Raw genomic sequence first — 20,588 nt, forward strand, 5'->3', positions numbered from 1 at the left:
CTGAGTCTCCCTGTCTCTCTCTCTCTTTGACTCCGTCTCTCTCTCTCTCTCTCTCTCTGAGTCTCCCTGTCTCTCTCTCTTTGACTCTGTCTCTCTCTCTCCGTCTCTCTCTCTGAGTCTCCCTGTCTCTCTCTCATCGGCCCTCTATGTGGGTGGTAACTGTTCCACTCCTCCATTTGCTGGGATTATTCCTCCTCTCCTGCGGGAGCAGCTGGCAGCCTGTCATCTCTCAGAGCAACACTACACCTACTGCTGCTTTAATCCTCCATCTTCCATCCTTCCTCTTCTCCCCATCTTCCACCTCTTAACCTGTTCTCCCTCCCCGGCTCTGGCTGACATCCTGCTCATTCTTAATTAGATGCTAAAGAGAGCAATAGGAACGTGTCACTGCTTTTGACAATTAAAAACTCAGGTCATCGTATTTTTCCCTTCCAATAACTTGTTTTGAATTGTACCATAATTTAATGGCTGAGTTTCACTTTGGGGGACCCACGAACCTTTACGGCTTCACATTATGACCATTTTCCCCACATTTTGAATCAAACCTTTGGAAGCTTACACAAGTGCTTTGATGCTGGGCGTTAACCCTTTGATCTTGTGGTTAAGATTACAAAAATAGAACATGCAAAGTTAATGCATGATTATTAATCCACACACAGCTGAAATCTGGGCATTAAAACCGGGTCTTGCTGCTCCAATATTAGCAGAAAGTAGCCTGTGCAAATGTCCTTTCATAATTGATAGTTTTCATTCTATAGAAGGAAGAGGAACGTTGCTGGAGCTCCGATCTGCGGCCTCAGATTGTTTTCCTGCCTCACGGCACATCCGAGGCTTGGTGGTGAACGTTTGGCGTAGGGAGGCGGCTCAAGGCCCAGGCGTGTTTGGGAGTCGGAATCCTGCGTGGACAGACGCAGCGGCACCAGACCGGGGCGGTAATGAAACGGGCCGTCCGGTGCCCCGCAGGGTCAGGCTTGTGGCCAGGGTTGGGTGCAGCCACCTGAGCTCTGCTGCCGTCCCTCCTCGTGCACTAGCGCCGGGGTGTGGGAGTCTGAACGTGCAGGAACAACAACGCCGTTTTCCAGAGAATCCGAGATTTGTCTGTTTTTCCTGTGAGGTGCCAGGAAATGTCGCTGTGTCTCTGGGAGTCAGACACATTTATGATGGAGCTGAGTCACTTTCTTTCAATCTAGGCTGAAGGTCGTGCACCTCGCTGTTGTGCAAGCATTAAACCGTGAGCGCGTTCAACGTTCCCGTTTGATCCTCTCATTACCTGCACTGCTAACGACCTGCGGTAATGAGTTATAGCCACATGAATATTAATGGGCTTTTTTAGTTTTGGGCTAATGTTTCCCCAAACGTGCGTTGCGCGACCTTGCTCTCAGAGCACAACTTTACCAACAAAGGATAACGCTGGCTTGAGATTGGCTAGCTTGTCTCGAGGATAGCCAGCTAACGTAAACATCCCTGGCAGGATTTGACACTCGGGTGATAATCAAGCACGAACCTGCGTCTGACAGCTGTGTGAATGGAAATCACTGTTGAGAACCTATGGAGAAAGCCCGGCGCTCCGATCTTTTAACAGCCTGTCACTTCCATCCCCGACCGTCCATCATGGCTTCGCCTCTGTCGCAGATCAGCCTCTCTCGCTGTCAGTCACCAGGAAACACCTGATGCCCACTTATTTTACAGTTTGAGGCTCTGCCAGTCACATCAAATGGCGCCTTCTCTATTTCTTTTTGCATCTGACATGTTTCCATGCGGGTGTTTGCATTCATCCTGCTTTATGTGTGATACCACTGTGCATCTGCGTATAGAGCGAGGTCCCATTCTACTAGGAAACATAATGAAGCCAGGGGTGTAGGATTAACCGGTGGTGACCGTAAACTGTGGAACTATCACTTCCTGGATGGTGTGAGAGCCGTAGCTGGCCAGGAGAGAGTTAGCATCGTGACCTAGCAGCGCATACATTATTCATTAGCGTGCTGGCGCGGCGTGGGATAATGATTTTTATTAAATCTGACCAGGTGGGTCTTTGATGTGGGGGAACCAAGTGGCAGCATGTGTTGTGTATCTTTTATTTCTGTCTATATTTCAATGCAGTGTGTTCATTTAGATTTAGCTGGATAGATGGAAACTCATCGTCTCTGCGCTTATGTGACTGCCCCCCCCCCCCCCCCCCCCCCCCCCCACACACACACACACAGAATGATGATGTCTGATCTGGGTTGAAAGAGTTTTTGTGCTGAAAGGCTGGATGAGGTGTGCAGGTGGCGCGACAGCAGATCCGGCCGCGCTGCTAACGCCACCAAACATTCTGTTTCATCAACAGGAAACCTGTCAGGTGCGCCGCCTTTGAAAATGTCCCCCATCTTGCTCTCCTGGCGCCCAAATGCGTGCTGAACAAACGCTGCGGCGTGTTGGCATGCGACGGAGTGAAGACAGGTCAGTACGAGCCGTCCTTGTGTGTCTCCGACCCGCCTCTTTGCTTACATAAGAACTCGGTCCTGCTGCTTCTGTTTGTGCGTGCACCAGCACGACTCGCAGCCAACTGCCTCCAGTTACCCTCCACAGACCGAGCCCGCCTCCAGTTACCCTCCACAGACCGAGCCCGCCTCCAGTTACCCTCCACAGACCGAGCCCGCCTCACTCCTTCCATGACTGCTCTACGGCCCGATGGCTTTCCGAGGGAGTGTGGGAACTACAGCCGCCCCCTTCGAGTTGTTGGATCGGTTGTTTCCTGTTGATCTGACTCACAGCGGGAGGCAACCTCAACAGAGCCAGACAAAAAAAAAAAGGATAAGAGCAGAAGAAGGTGGTGACAGTCAGACAGGTGGTGCGCGTGCATGTGCGCGTGCACGTGTGCTTTACACAAAAGGGTAGTGATGGGTGAGACGCGCTGCGGTGGTATTGCCTGAGATATGTGAGGAAATGTCATCACATGCTTGAGGGTAAAATAACTGCTGTGTGTGTGAGTGTGTGTGTGTGTGTGTGTGTGTGTGTGTGGGTGTGTGTAGACGTTTGTTAGCTTTGCGCCTGTCTCCCGTGTGAAATCGGGCCCCTTTGTTGAGCGGATCCATTACATCGCCCTGCCCTTTGTCCCAATATGTTTACTTCCATAAATGTTAAATACCTCCAAACGGGGCCACAGATAATAGGAAGACATCAGCCTCTTATATAATCACCCCGTTCTCCCTCATAAAAGCCCCCCATCCTGGAGCCAACGACAATCCTGAGGAACAGTGTTTTTCCTCAGAGGCTCTAATGCAACAGTGAGCAGCGCTGTTTCAGTGCAGCACGTTATCGTCTCACAAGAAGATGGAAAAATGCCTCCGTTGGTTTCTTTTGTTCAGTGTCGGATGATTCATTTGGAGGCAAATGGCTCGATGCTTTTTTAATCTTAGTGGAAGAATCGGAGCAGTTCTTTATCTTCGGAACATGGGCAATTTGTAAAAATAGAAGAAACCGACACAAAGGGTCGTTCCAACTTCCAGCTGTCACAAAGGTTATGAAAATAAAGAAATAAAAGCCGAGTGAAGCAGCTTCACACGAGCATCAGCTGCTCTCAGGGACGTTTTCCAAGGATGAAGTTAGCTTCCTGCTCACCTCCGTGTCTGAACCTGGTGAAGTCAGTCCTGCACGTTTCACATGTAAAACTGTCACTGTTCGGGGTGAGAGGTCACTGTGGCTGTGGCCTCTAGTGGCCACCAGAAATAACCTTGAGTAAGGAGGAGTTAAGGTCAGGGAGGTCAAACATTGTGATGAAGATCAGCTAAAGTGTCAGGAGGACGTACGAGGACTTGAGAGAGTGAAATTAGAACTGTGTCCTTTTTAATCATCCATCCATCCATCCATCCATCCATCCATCCATCCATCCATCCATCCATCCATCCATCCATCCATCCATCCATCCATCCATCCATCCATCCATTCACTCGTTCATTCAAGAAATTCTGTCTGTTTTTATTGTGGCATGTTTTCCTATTACTGGTCCAGAGTGAGCCGTCACAACAACCAGCACTGGGACGGGAATGCTGAGAGGCTCCGACCCACAACACCAGCTGGGAGTCAACTGGGAAGAGTGGAAACTGGAGGGGGGGGGGGGGGTAGAGAGAGGGGAAGGTGGGACGGAGAGAGGGAGGGAGGTAGAGAGAGGTAGAGGTGAGAGAGAGCGAGGGAGGTAGAGAGAGAGGTGGGAGAGAGAGAGGTGGGAGAGAGAGAGAGGTGGGACAGAGGGAGGGAGGGAGGGAGCGAGAGAGAGAGGTGGGAGATAGAGGGGGAGGGAGGGAGAGACAGATAGAGGGAGAGAGAGAGCAGAGATGAGATGAGAGCGGGAAAGGCGAGGGGGGAGGGGAGGGGAGGGGGGAGGGGAGGGGAGGGGGAGTGTATGCAGTACGGAAGATGAGAACCACAGAAAAAGAGGGCGGGCTCAGACTCCCAGCAGCACCACACACACACACACACACACACACACACACACACACACACACACACAGACACACACACACCCTCTCCTCAGCCTTCAGTCTGGTCTAGGCAAGACGAGAGGCAGCATGTGTGAGTAATGGCTCTGGTGTGTGTGTGTGTGTGTGTGTGTGTGACAGAGTTGGGCAGAGATGCCTCGCTGATGTGAGGATTCCCCTGGAATAGGACACGTGCTTCCAACCACCACAAGGAATTTACTCTTCCACAGTCGGGAAACTCTGGGAGGTTAAAGTTGAAGGTAAAAGGCTGCATTTGTTATTTTCAGGCATGGTTGGAGGGACACGGGTGTGTGTGTGTGTGTGTGTGTGTGTGTGTGGGGGGGGAAGACAAATGTCCTCATTGTGCTGGACTTGTCTGAAAAAGACTTGAGAGTAGAACTTTATTCCGAGCACATCAGCCCTGGAAGGTGCTGCCTTCAGCTCACAGCACGTTCCCATGATGCAGGCGCTCCTACAGCCCGACCCTGTGCACCGGGGGGACGTCTGTCGGGCAGCGTCCTCCCGCCGCCGTCCTCCTAACGGACCCACCCACAAACACTCACACACACTTAAACAAATAGAAGTCAACTGCAGGAAGCCTTGTGTGTGAGAGCGTGTGTGTGTGTGTGTGTGTGTGTGAGAGAGCGTGTGTGTGTGTGGTGTGTGTGTGTGTGTGTGAGAGCGTGTGTGTGAGAGAGCTTGTGTGTGTGTGTGTGTGTGTGAGAGCGTGTGTGTGAGAGCGTGTGTGTGTGTGTGTGTGAGAGAGCGTGTGTGTGTGTGTGTGTGTGAGAGAGCGTGTGTGTGTGAGAGAGTGTGTGTGTGTGTGTGTGAGAGCGTGTGTGTGTGTGTGTGTGTGTGAGAGTGTGTGTGTGAGAGAGCTTGTGTGTGTGTGTGTGTGTATGTGTGTGTGAGAGCGTGTGTGTGTGAGAGCGTGTGTGTGTGTGTGTGGGGCTGCAGATGTGCTGCTGCTGGGTGTGTTAACGTAGCAACTTTATCAATCATTAATCATCACTCTGGGACTTTGCCTACTTTCTGCTGTGATAATAAAACCGGCTTCCTGGGCTGAACCACGGGATATTTCCTTGGGTTGAATTTGAGCGGCACAAAGGGCAAATGTGGAGCACGAGTTGGACACTCAGAAAGTTTAAATGACTTGAGTCAAGGTTAAGTATCAAATACTAAATGACTAAATGTGAGGAGCTACTTAGAACCATAGTGTCTGGAGCAGTGTGTTAGAGCTGCACGGGGGGTCCCACGTAATCACGTGCAGGTAGAAATCTAATAATAATTGATCTGGATGTGATACATACAGACCTACTGTGTGTGTGTGTGTGTGTGTGTGTGTGTGTGTGTGTGTGTGTGTGTGTGTGTGTGTGTGTGTGTTCTTTGTTGTGCGTAAAGAGGACCAGACAAAGAGGATGGGCTACAGGAAGTGTTCCTCAAAGTGTTCAGTGTTGAAGGAGCGGCTGTTAAAGGCAGAGGACACGAGAACAAAGTTAGTGTCACCCTGTGTGTGTGTGTGTGTGTGTGTGTGTGTGTGTGTGTGGAGGAGTGGGGTCTCGGGTCATCTCCAGGCATCCAGACGTCCGATGGATTACCAGAGGTCAAAGGGCGCCCAGTCGCCACACTTGTTCTTCAGGGGAGGAAACGAACGCCGCTGGAATTTACGGCGCTGCGGCCGCGATAAATCCAATAAACTCGATAGTTGGGTGACATTGGAGATATTTTACTCGCGCTGTTATGGAATTCTGTCTTTGTCCAGCAGGACAGCGTATTCCCAATTACGGAGCCTCACAAGTCTGGAGAAACTTTATTGACAGATAAACGCTCACGGTCCTGTTCTGCCAGAAGCTGCAGCCCGGCGCCGACCGAGCCGCTGGAAGTCATTTGGGGTTCTGTGACCCCCCCGGTGACACTTCAGCGTGGTGACAGTGGGGCAGGAGGAGCTGCGGATCCAAACCACCAACCTCATGATTTAGGGAAAAGCAGCTGCAATAACTTAGCAAGGTAGCAATTTAGCACCCTTTGAAACTCTATTCAAAAGCAATTCGGCTAATTAACGGTGTTTTGGATAAAAGTGTTTGGATTAAAAGCGAGATATTCAGAGATATTCTCTTTGTCTTCGATTTCCTGGCCGTCTGTGGCCGCTGTCTGCGCTGCTCCGGTTCCATCGGGAGGTCCAGTATTGGCAGGGAGTTCTGAGCAGGCCATCCGTGAGGGATTCACAGTGGCACATTAAAAAAAAGGAAAACTCGGCGTGTGTGTGTGTGTGTGTGTCTGCAGTGTGTGCACACACCTTTTAAAACACACAAAGACTTTTGTGAAAGCCTGAGGCTGCAGTCGTGGGGGGAAACCATTATCTCCCCCAGTGAATGGTCGCCCTGCGTTGGTTCATGCTTATGTGCACAAGTGTGTGTGTTCAGGACAAATAGGTGTGTGTAAATCCACACAGCCATGTGCTCCGTCTGTGTACTGTAAGCTAATATATTGTTGGCTTGAAGGGGGGTTGGGCTCTGTTAAGTGATGGAGTGAGTAACTGTGTGTGTGTGTGTGTGTGTGTGTGTGTGTGTGTGTGTGTGAGTGTGTGCATGCTGACCCAGATTGATACACTAATGCTCAGTCAGCTCACCTATAGGGCAGATATAGGTTAATGTGCATATACTGTGAGCACAAAAAAGCACCACAATTCTAGCAAGGGCACTCTCTCTCTCTCTCACTCACACACACACACACACACACACACACACACAACACACACACACACACACACACGCACACACACACACCTCTGTAGTTACCCTACAGCTTCACTCTAATCTCTCCTACAAGTCCTGCGATTAATCCCGGTTCTATTCTGATGCGTTTCTCCAGTTCTCGTGTGACGGATGTTTAAGTGGATGCGCTACGAGTCCGAAGGCTCCCACGTCTTCATCCACCTGGAGGGACGGCGCTCGTCTGACCTTGTGGTGAAGCAAACGCCCTCTCTTCGTGATTACATATACCACACATGAGATGCAGTTTGGGACGGACATGCGGGCGGCCATGATAAAGAGATGATGCAATTAAGATGAAAGGGACGATCCCTCCCTCTCATTTCCCAACCGCCATCAGGAGAGGCTTCCTCCTGCTTCCTCGGCGGTTCGCTCGGCTGAAGCGGCCACGGCGCTCCTCTCCCCATGTGCAATCAAGCTGTTTAAATGTTTGGCCTCGTGCCCGTGGCGTCCATGTGTGCGCCCGCGTGTGTGTCCCGCTCTCCCAGTCCTCCCAGCTGCAGACAGATATCGCTCAAGCACGTTTCGGGAAAACCAAAACAAAACCGACAGCTTAAGATAGGGAGGTGGGGGTGGTTCGCCCCGGTTTTCCACCCCTTATCTGACATTACAGCGTGTCAAATTGAGATGATTAAGTCTTGGGCTTTTTTCTTCATCGTTCGTCGTCCTACAGAACGAAGAGGACGGAGGCCGTGATGATTTTAAGCCCCGAATCATGTGAAACAGTTTGGGACGCGCCTGATGACTCAGTGTGACCATTAAGACGCCAACGTCTTCACGCAGGCGTCTCCGTTGATAATGTCACCTGGCTGGTCGGACAGGACGCCCGATGTTGCAACCAGACGTCAGAGTTGGGGCGGAGAGCGCAGCCGCCTCAGTATCAGTCTCCTCTCTGGTGGGAAGACGCTGCTGCCAGGAGAGCGGGGGGGGGGGGGGGGGGGGGGTGCCTCTAATTTGTGAGGGGGTCCAGATGGGGGAGGGGCGTCTGAGTTTGAGCTGACATGAGCTGGCATGTGCCCTCTTTCATTCCCTCCTTTCTTCTTTTGGTCTGTTTTGCGTCGGCTGATGAAGCTGGAGCTTGTTCCAGCGTTCTCTTTGCTCTCTATTCTTTGTTCTGCTCTCACTGTCTCTTGCTCTATCATCCTTTACCCCCCCTCTCGGTGCAACAACATTGCTCCCCCTGTCATGTGTTCCCATTATTTCTGATCACTCTTCCATCCCAGGCGGCTGCACTGGCACATGTTGCCATCCAGTGATGTGTAAATGTCTGTGGATGCGTGCACGTGCAGGTGCTCACATCACAGGTTCCTCAAGGATAATTAGGCCAAATGCAACGTGTGACGGTGTTTACGATGGAGCGATGGAGGACCGGCGGATGTGCAGCTGACGTGTCACTTCAGACACACGCTTGGAAAAGAAGCTGAATCAATTGTGGTTCAGCGTCCAGAAGGAGTGGAACCCGTGTGTGTGTGTGTGTGTGTGTGTGTGTGTTGTGTGTGTGTGTGTGTGTGGTGTGTGTGTGTGTGTGTGTGTGTGTGTGTGTGTGTGTGTGTGTGTGGCGGCGAGTTGGGACTTGGGAGGAGAGTTACCGTGAGTGTCTCCAAAGATCCTCTGGCCTTCCTCTTCCCTTCTCCCTTCTTATCTTTACACCCGCTGGTTTGCGTTTGAAGCCTGTCTTTGTGTCCAAGTTTATATCCATGTGACTGTAATTAAGGCAGAGGAAATGAGTCCCGTGGCCACTGCCTCCTATTCCCCCCCCCCCTCCCCCCCGGCGGTACTTTAGTTTCATAAAGAGAACGCTGACCAACAACACGGTGCTTATCCCGGAGTCACACTTCACGTTCCCGTTTGGTGACCTGGAAGGGATGCAAGTAGGATTGTATGAGGCGCTCTCAAAAGCCTGCATGTGCACTTGTGAGTGCGTGCATGTGTAAACACGCACGGGAGTCCGTCTGAATAAGTGTGCACGGGAAAGGAGGTCGACAAAAGCACTGACGGTGGCACACTTTTAGAGCCGCTTGGATTTTTCTGCCTCTTTGGATCGAGTTCCTCTGAGGACCGAACCTCTGCGGTCAGTGCTGCAGTTTCCTTTTTGTCCTCTGGTGCGTTCGCGCGTGTGTCTGTGCGTGTGCTCAGGTTGCCTTTGTCCTCCCCCCTCACGCGGCCACTGACTCATGCTGCCTATACAGGTCACTAATGCATTGAGAGGGGGGGGCTCTATTCAGTGGAGCCACTCAGATCTCAACCAGTCACCCCCAGCTCGTGTCTTCAGAGCTCAACTTGCAGGAAATGGACCCATTGACCTACATCCTCCTCCTCTAACGAAGGGAGAGCCACAATGCTGACATGATGGCGACATCCTCGTCTTCCAGGGCGTGCTGTCCTTACCTCGCTTTTCCCAGGCAGTTTAGCACGTCCTTGTTTGAAGTTGAGTTTAACGATGCCCGATGGTTCACCCTCTGCTCCCCCCTCACAAACAACAGGATGTTGCCATTTCCAGCTTACACGTTTGATTCTGTCACCAAAGTTGTCTTGTCTGCCTATTTTTGATGCCGTTCTGGTTCCTCTGTTGGTTAAAGGCAGGGACAACAGTGGGAGGTGGTGCTTGTCCAAACTTTTCTTCGGGGGAAGCTTCAGTTTGGGAGAGCTGCTGTTGACTCAGGTGCAGAGATGGACTAAGATAACATCCCCTTCCAACTGCCTTTATCCCTTTATCCTTTCAGACCTTTTGCTTTTCAAATTTCTTCCATCTTCTCACGGTGGACACTCCTAACAACGTGGCTGCCTGTAAACCAGCGCTGGGCACACGTGGAGAAACCTCCATGATCTCATTATCTCTGTGGATTTACACCCACCCTACTTTGACCTGACTCAACATTCCTCTCTATTAGCCCTTCAGGTACCATCAACACTACTGCCCCTCCTCCACCCCTCACATCTCCTTCCACCTCCCCACATATCAGTCATCTTTCTACCTGTGACCCTTCACTCCATTCTATCAGCTTCCTGCTGCTCCAACAGCCTCTCATCCTGCTTTCAACACCATTATGTGTTTTTTTCCACAGCCTCTTGCCCCTCTCACCCCACCCCCCGTCTCAACCTCCCACCTCAATCAGCCTGACTTTGCCTAAAACCCTCTTCTCCCCTCTCTCGCTCACCCATCCGCCCTGTTATTTCCCTTCATCCTGCACACAGAACAGGAGCTGTCACCTGCCAATTTGGGCCAGTGACACTTGTCCATGTTTGCTTTTGTCTGTCTGACAACATTTGTTGCCCTTTATTGCACCAAGCAGCAAGATTCAGCACTTAAAGAGATGTTGTGTGAGATGTTATAAATTCTCTCCCCAAACATCCAATATCCTTAATTTGCTATTATAGCAAGAAACCAAATCATTTTTAGGTAAATGGAATTGAAAAACAAAAGAAAAGCCCAAAACCCCTGTTTCATGAAACAGCTCTTTAAGGGCCTTTCTCTTATACCACTTTATTCCTCCCAGCCAAGCAGAAAAGAATCCATCCGAGTCCAACTTGGAATAGTTCAAATGAGACAATCAGTGGAGGAAGCAAAACGAAATGTAAAACCCCATCACGACAGCAGCTTGCCGTCTCCTTGGTTGCTTCTTTTGATAGACAGAATTACCACCAGATTTTGCTTTTCATTCATATATAGCAACACACTGATTGCGTGTGCAATAAATGAAGCCATCATATCACAGGTGCCGTTCGACAGAGCCACGCTGCGACGTCTGCACGGGGCTCCTCGCTTTCAAACGTCTTTCTCTGCCTCGTTTCCACTCCTCCCCCAGGCTCGCTCTTGCCCCTCAGGCGTTCCTCGGTTTCCAGCTGAATGTGGAACCCAGTCAGCGTCGCTTCCAGCTCCTCTTGGATAATTAACAACACTCCCCCCCCCCCCCCCCCCCCCGCTCACAGATTCTGCCAAGCCAATGAAGCAGATCAAGACTTGAATATTGTGGTTGTGATGACCGTCAGTCGACTGTGTGCACAGCGTTCATTTAGGGGTGTAGAACAGACGCACAAACGGAGGCAGATGATTCATACATATTAGATAAAACACAACCTGGCCCTCTGGATGCCTGAGCTCTCAGTGTAGGCACAGTGGCCTACAACATGATGAACTTTAGATAAGCTTCTCTATCAACTCAGAATAGACGCAGCGGAGGAAAGAATCATGTAAAAGCCTCACATTTAACTATACTCCAGCGGTCCGAGAGGTTGGTTCTAATCTCTGGGGTTTCCTGTGACTCACCGATGCTCAGATTCCTGCTCAGGAGCAGCTACAGAGCATCAAAGCTCATTGACTTTCTCAGCTATCGTGCTCAATGGAGGATTTTCTTTAAAATATGGTAATCCCCGGCTGCACCGCGCCACAGAGACAGTCGGCTGAAATCTGAGCTAAGGAGCGTGGAGTGTAAGCCTCCAGAGAGACGAAGGAGCGTATTTAATGGCGTTAGTGACACTTGATGAGTACAGTGGGAGGAATCGGCCCTCACTTCCAGCATCCTTTATCTTTGCATCGGTTTAGGCCACAAACACGACGACTAGCTGTCATCTTCCGTCCTCCCGGCCGACTTTGTTTTGCCATTTTCCTCCGAGACTGCGGAATGAAAACGCTCTTCGGGAAGGAATTTTAATTCGGCTCTCACCAGTTAAAATAAGTGAATGTTTGATTTGAGCAGCGGCCGTGCAGGCACGGTGTTCGGATGCTGGTGTGTGAGTGTGAGTGTGTGTTAAAGAGGGAGAAAAGGGGGGTGGGGAGTGGCACTTGTCTTGTCAGATTCTGAAAGCATGAATAAGAAGCTAATCTCCCTCTTCCAGGGAACTCTGGCAGCGACGTCTGAGACTGTCCCGTCTCAGAGGAGCCGTGGCGGTGCAGCGGAGTGTGTGCGTCTGTCTTCACAATGGGATGTTTCCAGAGCATCTCTGACTGTTATCTTCACAATGAATAGATACAGTTCCACAGATGTGGAGTCCGTGCACACACATGCACATACACACTCGGGCAGAAATAAATCCAGTCTTATTTGTTTTGTCCATTAAGCCTCCTCGCCACCAATGATGGACGTGGAATCCCCCTGAAATCATGGAGACACTCGTGATTTCTGTATTAGTCTATTTTTGCTTCCATCCTAAAGAGCCTTCGTTTACCCCCTGGAATGTCGACCTCCTGCTTTGCCCCGGGTGAAAGGGTAAGGTGACCATTAAGGAATGTGAAAGGTGCGAGAAAAGAGATGAAAGAAGGGTGTGTCCAGCGACTGTGACGTGTGTTTCGTGGTTTATTAGCAGCATGAGAGAGGTCAGGGAGACCATCGGCTGCTCGTGGCCTCATTCCTGTCTCTCCAAGGGGCGATCAGAAAGATTGTTCATTATTTGCTCTTGTAATACACTCTAACTCTGGAATCTTTTGGAAAATTGTGATGCTAGTAGCCTTTAATATGTTGATTGTTCATAGGGGAACACCTTAGCGAAGCCACCTGCCGTCTCTCACCGAGAGGCTGCGTCGAGTTACCTCATCGCCATGATGTCCTCAAAATGACGGCATGATGCTGAGGCAACAGGAAACCAGTACATTTATTTATGAAAATAATCTGAGAGCAGAATCTTTGGTTCAGTCGAACATGATTTTTTATGATGGGATGTCAGGCTCCGTCATGTTTAGACTATGGGAGACCTTCAAAAGAAGAGCTAAAGCCAGTTTAGATTGGCTTCATTCACAGCGAGGGAGTGTGCAGTCGTAAACACGCAGGTCACAGCCGGGTGGATCTCCAGCACCACGGCCGTCGGAATCTGTGAAACAGGTGCTGAGATGCAAAGATTGGCTGGGGAATTTGGGCGTGTCTGCCGCGGCGCTGTTCTGACAGGCCTTTGGTATGTTTCCAAAGACTCGGGCTCGTGAGCTGCTCATATTTCTCAGGGGATTATGCAGGTGCGTGCACGACAGGAAGTGCTCCTGCCTTTGAGCTACCGTAGCCCGGTGGCACATCGCTACCTGCTCGTAGGTGTAATGGCGTGTTCGGGGATAGACGTGGCGGCCCAGCAGCTTCCAGCATCTTCCTGTGGCAACAATGTGACTTTGACGGGTCAGGATGTTTTGACAGGTTTTGGTTCAGAACAATCAACACAGACTTTCTAAAACCTGTAAGCTAACAGTAAAATGAAGGTAGCGTTCGATTGTGTTCCATCCCACCATCCCATGGTAGTGATGCCCCGACTGCCGAGATGCTCTCAGTGTGTTAATATAGTGTGAGAATGGGAGACAGAGAGGGAATAATTATGTTTCCCCTTTTGTCTCGGCTCCCTCAATTAAGCCTGAAGAGAGACAGCCAGACTGCATGTCTACTTATCCACTTAAATTTCAGCAACAAAAGCCCCCCCATGTCTGTCTGTTTCTCCCCTCACACTTCCTCCCACTCTTAATGCACTTTCTCATAACAAACTTCTATTCATATCGCTGTTCTCTAAATATATTTTCCTCTCCTCGTGCTTCAGCTCGCACCGATGCCCCCCCCCCCAGCGTGCCTTCCTCCTGCAGCCTCGCCTCACCTCTCTGCTCTTCGTGGGTTTAACAGAGAGCCCTCCACACCCACCTTTCTCCTCATTATCCCTCCTCCATGCTTTGCTGCAGGGCTCAGGGAGAGGAAGAAAATGATGAGGATGAGCATTTTAGCTTGTACACAGCCAGAGGAGAAGTAGCAGTTTGATGTCCCCTGAGTTGATACGGACTGATTTTCTTTTTTTTTACCCCCTCTTTCCTGAAGTTAGACAGAAAAAAGAAAAAGTGCATAGTTTTGTGTCAGTTTAGCTACTCAAACACCCACTTTGGACACATCAGTCCATGAATCACTTGCATCTGTTTACTGATGGCGCCGGTTAAGATCCGTCTTTGCTGGGAAAGAAGAGTGAACGGATGAAGTGAGAGGCAGAGGAGATTTAGTCGGGTCAAGTTTAGCTTATGAAGCTGCTTCCCACAGTCTTCACGATGGGTGAGAAATCTGTTGCGCGGCGTTATAAAGGCTGCGAACCGACCCGACTGTGCTTTCCATGCGTTCCCTGCATCCCTTTCACTGAGCTTGCTGCCATTCGCCCAGCGTGGGCATGGTTGACAAAATGGGGGATCTAACCACGATTATGAGCAACAAAAGCAGCTGCTGAAGCCAACTTTTAATTTGAGAGAGCAAAACATGCCCCGTCACCAGAAATGGGCCCCCGTCTTCTCCACAGTTACTTATTAAGAACGGCTCAAGATAGAAACGGCTGTAAAATACTCATGAAATGAGTTTGTACCTGAATCCCGTCACACCATATAGTGTCGTATAGAACAGTAAATACACCAAACAGCTGGAGGCATCAGGAAAATTAGGTCGTGTTTGGCATGAAAGGCTCAATGGGGTGTTAAGTAGAAAATCATTTTCACTGGCTGCTTTCATCTTGTGTCATTTTACCAACAACGTGTGTGTGTGTGTGTGTGTGTGTGTGCGCGCGCGTGCTTATGCGCATGTGTGTCACATCTCTTTGTTAGCAGCATCACAAGAGGTGTTTCCCAAAATCTGCACATGCCCGTGCAAGCCTGCACGGCTCTGTGCTGGCAGTGAGTTCCAGCGTGCAGTTGAAAGAACCTGCAGTTGTTTGCCCCCCCATACACCCACACACACACACCCACCTACACACACGCACACACACACACAGGCTCTACCTCAGTTCTTTTGTTTCTGATGAGCTCCACCTTTATATTTGGTTATTTAAACGTGCCTTTACCTGTTTGTGTGCTGCTTTTGTCTTGTCGCCAGGCCTAATGACCACCTTTCTTTGTCTTTGTCAGCTCGTATTCAAAATGGTTGCCCCCCCTCCTCCACCGTGTCCCCCAGCGTTTCTTTCAACCTGACTTCACCTGGCGCTACGTGCCAAACCCGACACATCATCCACGGTAGCTGTAAACGCATCGTGTCCTTCCAATCTCCGTGCACTTCTGACACGTCGAGTCACTTTGAAGTCTCGGGAGCGCCACTTGAAACGCTTCTCTGTCTTCCTGTTCCTCTCAGGGCAAACTGACACTCCCGCTGGAGGATGTTTGGAGTCTTGGTGAAAGACGACACCGCACTGATGTGGAGGAGCTGGTGATGTGTCCATTTCAGCACAGGTAACTTCTATCACTGTGAGTTATGGCCACATTGTGAGGGGGGGAACCCGGAATTCCTGCAGGAAAAAGCTTGTTTGAACCTCACATGAACCAGCTGGACCGTTTGCTAAAGCTCACTTTCATGTAAATTGTCAGCGTAGATTAAAGTCTGTTTTGCATTTCTTTCAAACGAGGCAGCAAATGGCTGAAGCCATTAGAGGCTGAGATGCGTGTGGATCTCATCAGTTTGAGCCCACACGGAGAACCTGATGGTGGCTTTGAGAGGAGTGTGATTCATCCAGGGCCAACGGATTCAACAGAAGTTGACTCAGCAGCTCACTTACTTACGTAACACATTTTGAGGCAAAGCAGGATCGTTAGATAATGACGATCAGCAGATAAAATGAATGGCAGATTCTTTAAATGACTGTGGATGTGTTGGGAACATATCCAGAGGAACGTCTCATGGCTCATGAGACGTTCCTCTCTGTTAATTCTGTAAATTATAGGACAAGCTGGAACAAGAAACTTAGTTCTGTGTTTACACTGTGGAACAAGACAAACTGAGGTCAATGGAGAAACCTTCACTGGTGAAACCTGATCTCCTCATATCAGTTTAATCTTATGTATAATTCCGGGAAATATCATTCTGGGGCTTCTGAATCGGGCTGATTCTCATGGTTTTGGATAACATCCATTCACTTACGTTCAACACCGGTGTAAGATGAGACTAAGTTGTGGAACACGTTGATTAAAGAAGCGTTCTTGTTCTCTTATAGACAGTTCCCCTTCTTCAGTCTAGAGTTCAGTCATGGGAAATGTGGAAAGTCAAAATGGGGACATTTACGGCGACGTGAGCGGACATCTCTCCCGTAAGCACTCGTCCCGCTCGCTCCGTGTCTCCAACAAGCAGCCAATCACGCGCCGCCCCCGCCACTCCTCTTCAGCCAAACAGGAGCATAGAAACTCTGACGCCTCGACCCGCTCCTCCAGCACCCCCAGCATCCCACAATCCTTAGCTGAGAGCAGCCTGGAACCGTTCAACGCCACAGATGCATTTGGAGGATTCAGCATTAATCCTCACTGGACACAACGCGTCGCTATGACAATGAGACCTGACTCCTATCAGAACGATGACGACCCCTTGGCAACACCAACCCCAGAAACTTCTGAAGCAGACACCATCCCCCATGATGGAGCAGAGGACTCCATGGGGGAGGGAGAGGAGGACGTCATCGGAGAGGTACGATACCTCCAGCGAATGTCCGAGGGTACGCGAGAGCCGGGGAGCTTCAAAAAGAAACGCTCCAAGTCTGCGGACATGTGGCGGGAAGACAGTTTGGAGTTCTCTTTGTCTGATCTGAGTCAGGAGCATCTGACCAGCACCGAGGAGATCATAGATGGAGGTGAAGAGGAGGAGGAGGAAGAGCAGTTCACACATCCTCGAGGCAATGCAGGTGAGGCAGGTGTGCAGGTGTGAAGGTCTTTAGCACATACAAACGCTCAGATACCTCATCCAGAACAAATCATTAACCTGGAAGACATCGTAAGATCTGTTTTCCCTCCAGGGAAACACAAAAATTTGTGAATGGACTTAACATCGTGTTAAATGTTGAATTTGATACATCAGGTAGTTTCTATCTACACTGAGAAGGTCAAACAGCTGGTGGACTCCCTGCTGCTCCAGATGGTGGCACAGCTCAGAATGATGTGTGTGTTCCCACACAGATGCTCCCATCAAAGGAATGTTCTGAAAGCCTCTGACATACGCACGCCAGAGTCACAAAAAGATACACACCCGTACACACACACAGGCATGGAGCGGCGCTGCTGCAACAACCTGTTTATGTTGCAGGCTCAGCTGAAAGGGCATCCTCCCTGGACCATCTGTGCAGCCAGCAGAGCCCTGGCCTGAGGGGGCAGAGGAGCCGCTACGCTAAAAACAAGAGGGAGGAAGACTGTGATGGAGACGGAGACGGCGAGGAAGGGTTGATGTCTCCTGGTGACGAGGATGGGGGTGTGTACGGCGCATTCACGCTGCCCTGCAGACGCTCCCACTGTCTGTCCGAAGGCCTGGCGGGACTCGGGATGACTGCTGCACCGTGCCCTGCTTTCCAAGGACGGCGTGCACAGACTACTCAGGTTTGATGGCACTTCATGAAAAACCAAGAATGATCGCCACATTTATTTCGTTGGAAGTGTGTGGCCCCTGTCTGAGCCTTGGTGACCACCTGTAGTGTCTTCACACGTGGCTTTTAAAGCAGGGCTTAACCTTTGCTGCCCACTAGGCCTCTCCAGTTTGTCACTGTGCTTCCTTCAAAGTGCATATTTGTAGTTGTGTAATGGGAAAAGCGATTACAAGGACTCACATCCAACTTGGCTGTGGGCATTACGTGTCCAATACTGGCCTGGTTTCTCCGTCCCCCTCTCAGAATGTAAAGCGTGAAAGCATCGTTTAAGCTGTATTGACAAACCACATAACCACTCCCCTGGAGACATGTGCACACGGGGTTGGAGAGAGCATCGCAGAGTTGCTAATTAGGGCATTAAATGGACAAAAACACCAGTATTTAGGGTAGTTTTCATGTGTCACTGTGAGAAAAAGTTACAAAAAGTGAAGTAAGTACCAAAATAGTGCAAAAGGCTTTTCTTTTAACTTTCCCCAATTCCCCAAACCCCCAAGCACCCTTGGATAGCATAAAACCCTAAGTGCTCATTATAAATTCATTGAGCCAGACTGTGGGAGTCTGGATATAAATAGGCCAACAACACAACAAAGGAAAGAGCACAAAAACAGAGGAAAAACTTTGGAGGAAGTGGGAAATCGGGCTCAGAACCAAAAGTGAGAGGCTTTGAATCAGAGCGTCTGGTGCCGCCTGCACACGTACAAATGTCTGTTGTTTCTCTGGCTGACAGGACATTTCAGGTGTTTTGGGCGAGGGGAGCGAGTACGGCGACAGCGGCATCGATGGCGTGGCCGCGGAGATAGACGGGGACGGCGAGCTGCTGTCTCGCCGCTGTAAGGCCATGTCAGCCTCCTTTTCTGTCTACTCGGCCACCGAGAGCAGCATCTTCAACGGCAGCGACAGCGGCAGCAGCAGCGCGGGAGGCGGAGAGGGGAGAGGTGGTGAGGGAGGCCGGGGCGGCGTGTACGAGAACTTCCGAAAGGAGCTGGACAATCAAGCCTGGGTCGGTTCCCTTGACTAAGTGCTGTTTTTTAAAAGAACAAAGGTTCTCTGGCTGATTGTAACGACGCCCATTTTCTGCCGTTCTGTCATCAGACCCAGCGAGGTCGAGACTGCACCGAGGAGAGTGATGAGCGGAGCAGCGGCACGCTCAGCAGCGCCTACCCGTCAGACTCTGTGATTGGCTGCGCCCAGGGCACCGTGAGGAAGGCAGGGGCCCTGGCGGTGAAAAACTTCTTAGTTCACAAGAAAAACAAGAAGGTGGAACTGGCAACGAGGCGCAAATGGAAACACTACTGGGTCTCTCTCAAAGGTGTCACACCTGAATAGAACTATGTGTAAATGTCTAAAAAAACATGGATCATTCACACAGGATTACATCCTGTATCACATATTCAATTAGCTAAATAATTAGCACCACAAATAACAACTACTTAGTGCTTTAAATAAAACATTAGCATTAGCAAAGTCCCAGGGCTTAACTGCTGCATTCAGAGAAGCATCTGAAGCGTCTCCTCGCGCTCCTTTAGACAGTAATCTCATCAGCCTTAACACCGTCCACGTCCTTGGTTGTCACCTCTACTCTCCTCTTTCTGTGTGGCCTCATATTTACTCTGCTCAGCCTCATCACAATTTAATTTCATGCCTGTATCTGTGTCTAATCCAATCTGGTCAACGTGAAACGCAGAAGATACAGCATCTGTGGCTGCTTACGCCCCCCTCCTTTTATCACCCCCCCTAAGACACACACACACACAGTCTGCTCCTATTTCCTCAGACACGTTATGTTTGTGTTAGTGATGGTTTGAATGTGTCCTTGCAGCTTGCAGACAGGAACCTTCTCATCATGTCTATTTGTTTTTTCCAACCTTTTTAAAGGGTGCACGCTCTTCCTGTACGAGTCCGACTGTCGTTCTGGAATCGACCACACCAGTGTTCCCAAACATGCACTCTGGGCTGAAAACAGCATCGTGCAGGCTGTTCCCGAACACCCCAAGAAGGACTTTGTCTTCTGCCTCAGCAACTCTGTGGGTGATGCTTTCCTCTTCCAGGTGAGAGAGATTTCAGATGCACACACAGGAAGTACAATAGAACTTAGGGTCGAGGAGAGGAGAGGGAGAGGGAGAGGGAGAGGGAGAGGAGAGAGGAGAGGAGAGGAGAGGAGAGGAGAGGAGAGGAGAGGAGAGGAGAGGGAGAGGGAGAGGGAGAGAGGAGAGGAGAGGGAGAGGGAGAGGGAGAGGGAGAGGGAGAGGAGAGGAGAGGGAGGAGAGGAGAGGAGAGGAGAGGAGAGGGAGAGGAGAGGAGAGAGGAGAGGAGAGAGAGGAGAGGGAGAGGGAGAGGAGAGGGAGGAGAGGGAGAGGGAGAGGGAGAGGAGAGGGACAGGGACAGGGACAGGGAGAGGGACAGGGAGAGGGAGAGGAGAGGAGAGGAGACATTTTGTCCAACATGGGATTTAACCATGTGTCCAAGTGTCGTTGAACGTCTGACGCGTTGAAAGGCCACACTGTCACAGCGAGACAGTGATCCACCACAGCCACCATTGTTTCGTATTCAAATGTGTCTATTTGTATTCATGGCAGATGTCCACATGACATTAAGTCAAAGAACAGGTTAATAAGTGATTAAATAAAGATGACAAGATTTGATTTGCCATCCTATCACTCCCCTTTTTGACATTTCCTAATTTAATCTTTTGGATTTGAAACAATATGTGTGATTCAATTTCCTCCGTTCCTGTCAGACCTCGGGTCAAACGGAGCTGGAGAACTGGATCACGGCGATTCACTCGGCCTGCGCCGCCGCTCTGGCCCGGCAGCACCACAGGGACGACACCGTGCGCCTGCTGCGGACCGAAATCCGCAAGCTGGAGCAGAAGATAGACATGGACGAGAAGATGAAGAAGATGGGAGACATGCAGCTGTCCACGGTCACCGACGGCAAGAAGAGGAAGACGATCCTGGAGCAGGTACGGAGCCGCCCGGAGAACATTCCCATTCAGCTGCGAATGTGTGTGATCCTCATATGAACCCGATGAGAT

At 50.3% G+C, this 20,588-nt stretch overlaps 1 protein-coding gene across 1 annotated transcript in view; it reads left to right on the top strand.

The window, feature by feature from the left end:
• Positions 1 to 4,499: 4,499 nt before the first annotated feature.
• Positions 4,500 to 20,588, top strand: part of tiam1a (TIAM Rac1 associated GEF 1a) — a 35,122-nt gene continuing 19,033 nt past the window's right edge. Inside the window, 10 exon segments of the mRNA XM_057054091.1 lie at positions 4,500 to 4,720; positions 5,862 to 5,955; positions 15,069 to 15,173; positions 15,289 to 15,386; positions 16,145 to 16,822; positions 17,221 to 17,507; positions 18,282 to 18,554; positions 18,647 to 18,863; positions 19,430 to 19,602; positions 20,292 to 20,516. Of these exon segments, the coding sequence (XP_056910071.1) occupies positions 16,177 to 16,822; positions 17,221 to 17,507; positions 18,282 to 18,554; positions 18,647 to 18,863; positions 19,430 to 19,602; positions 20,292 to 20,516 (1,821 nt within the window). The 5' untranslated portion in view covers positions 4,500 to 4,720; positions 5,862 to 5,955; positions 15,069 to 15,173; positions 15,289 to 15,386; positions 16,145 to 16,176.

This window comes from Takifugu flavidus, chromosome 14 (genome assembly GCF_003711565.1).
Source record: "Takifugu flavidus isolate HTHZ2018 chromosome 14, ASM371156v2, whole genome shotgun sequence".
NCBI classification, from domain to species: domain Eukaryota; kingdom Metazoa; phylum Chordata; class Actinopteri; order Tetraodontiformes; family Tetraodontidae; genus Takifugu; species Takifugu flavidus.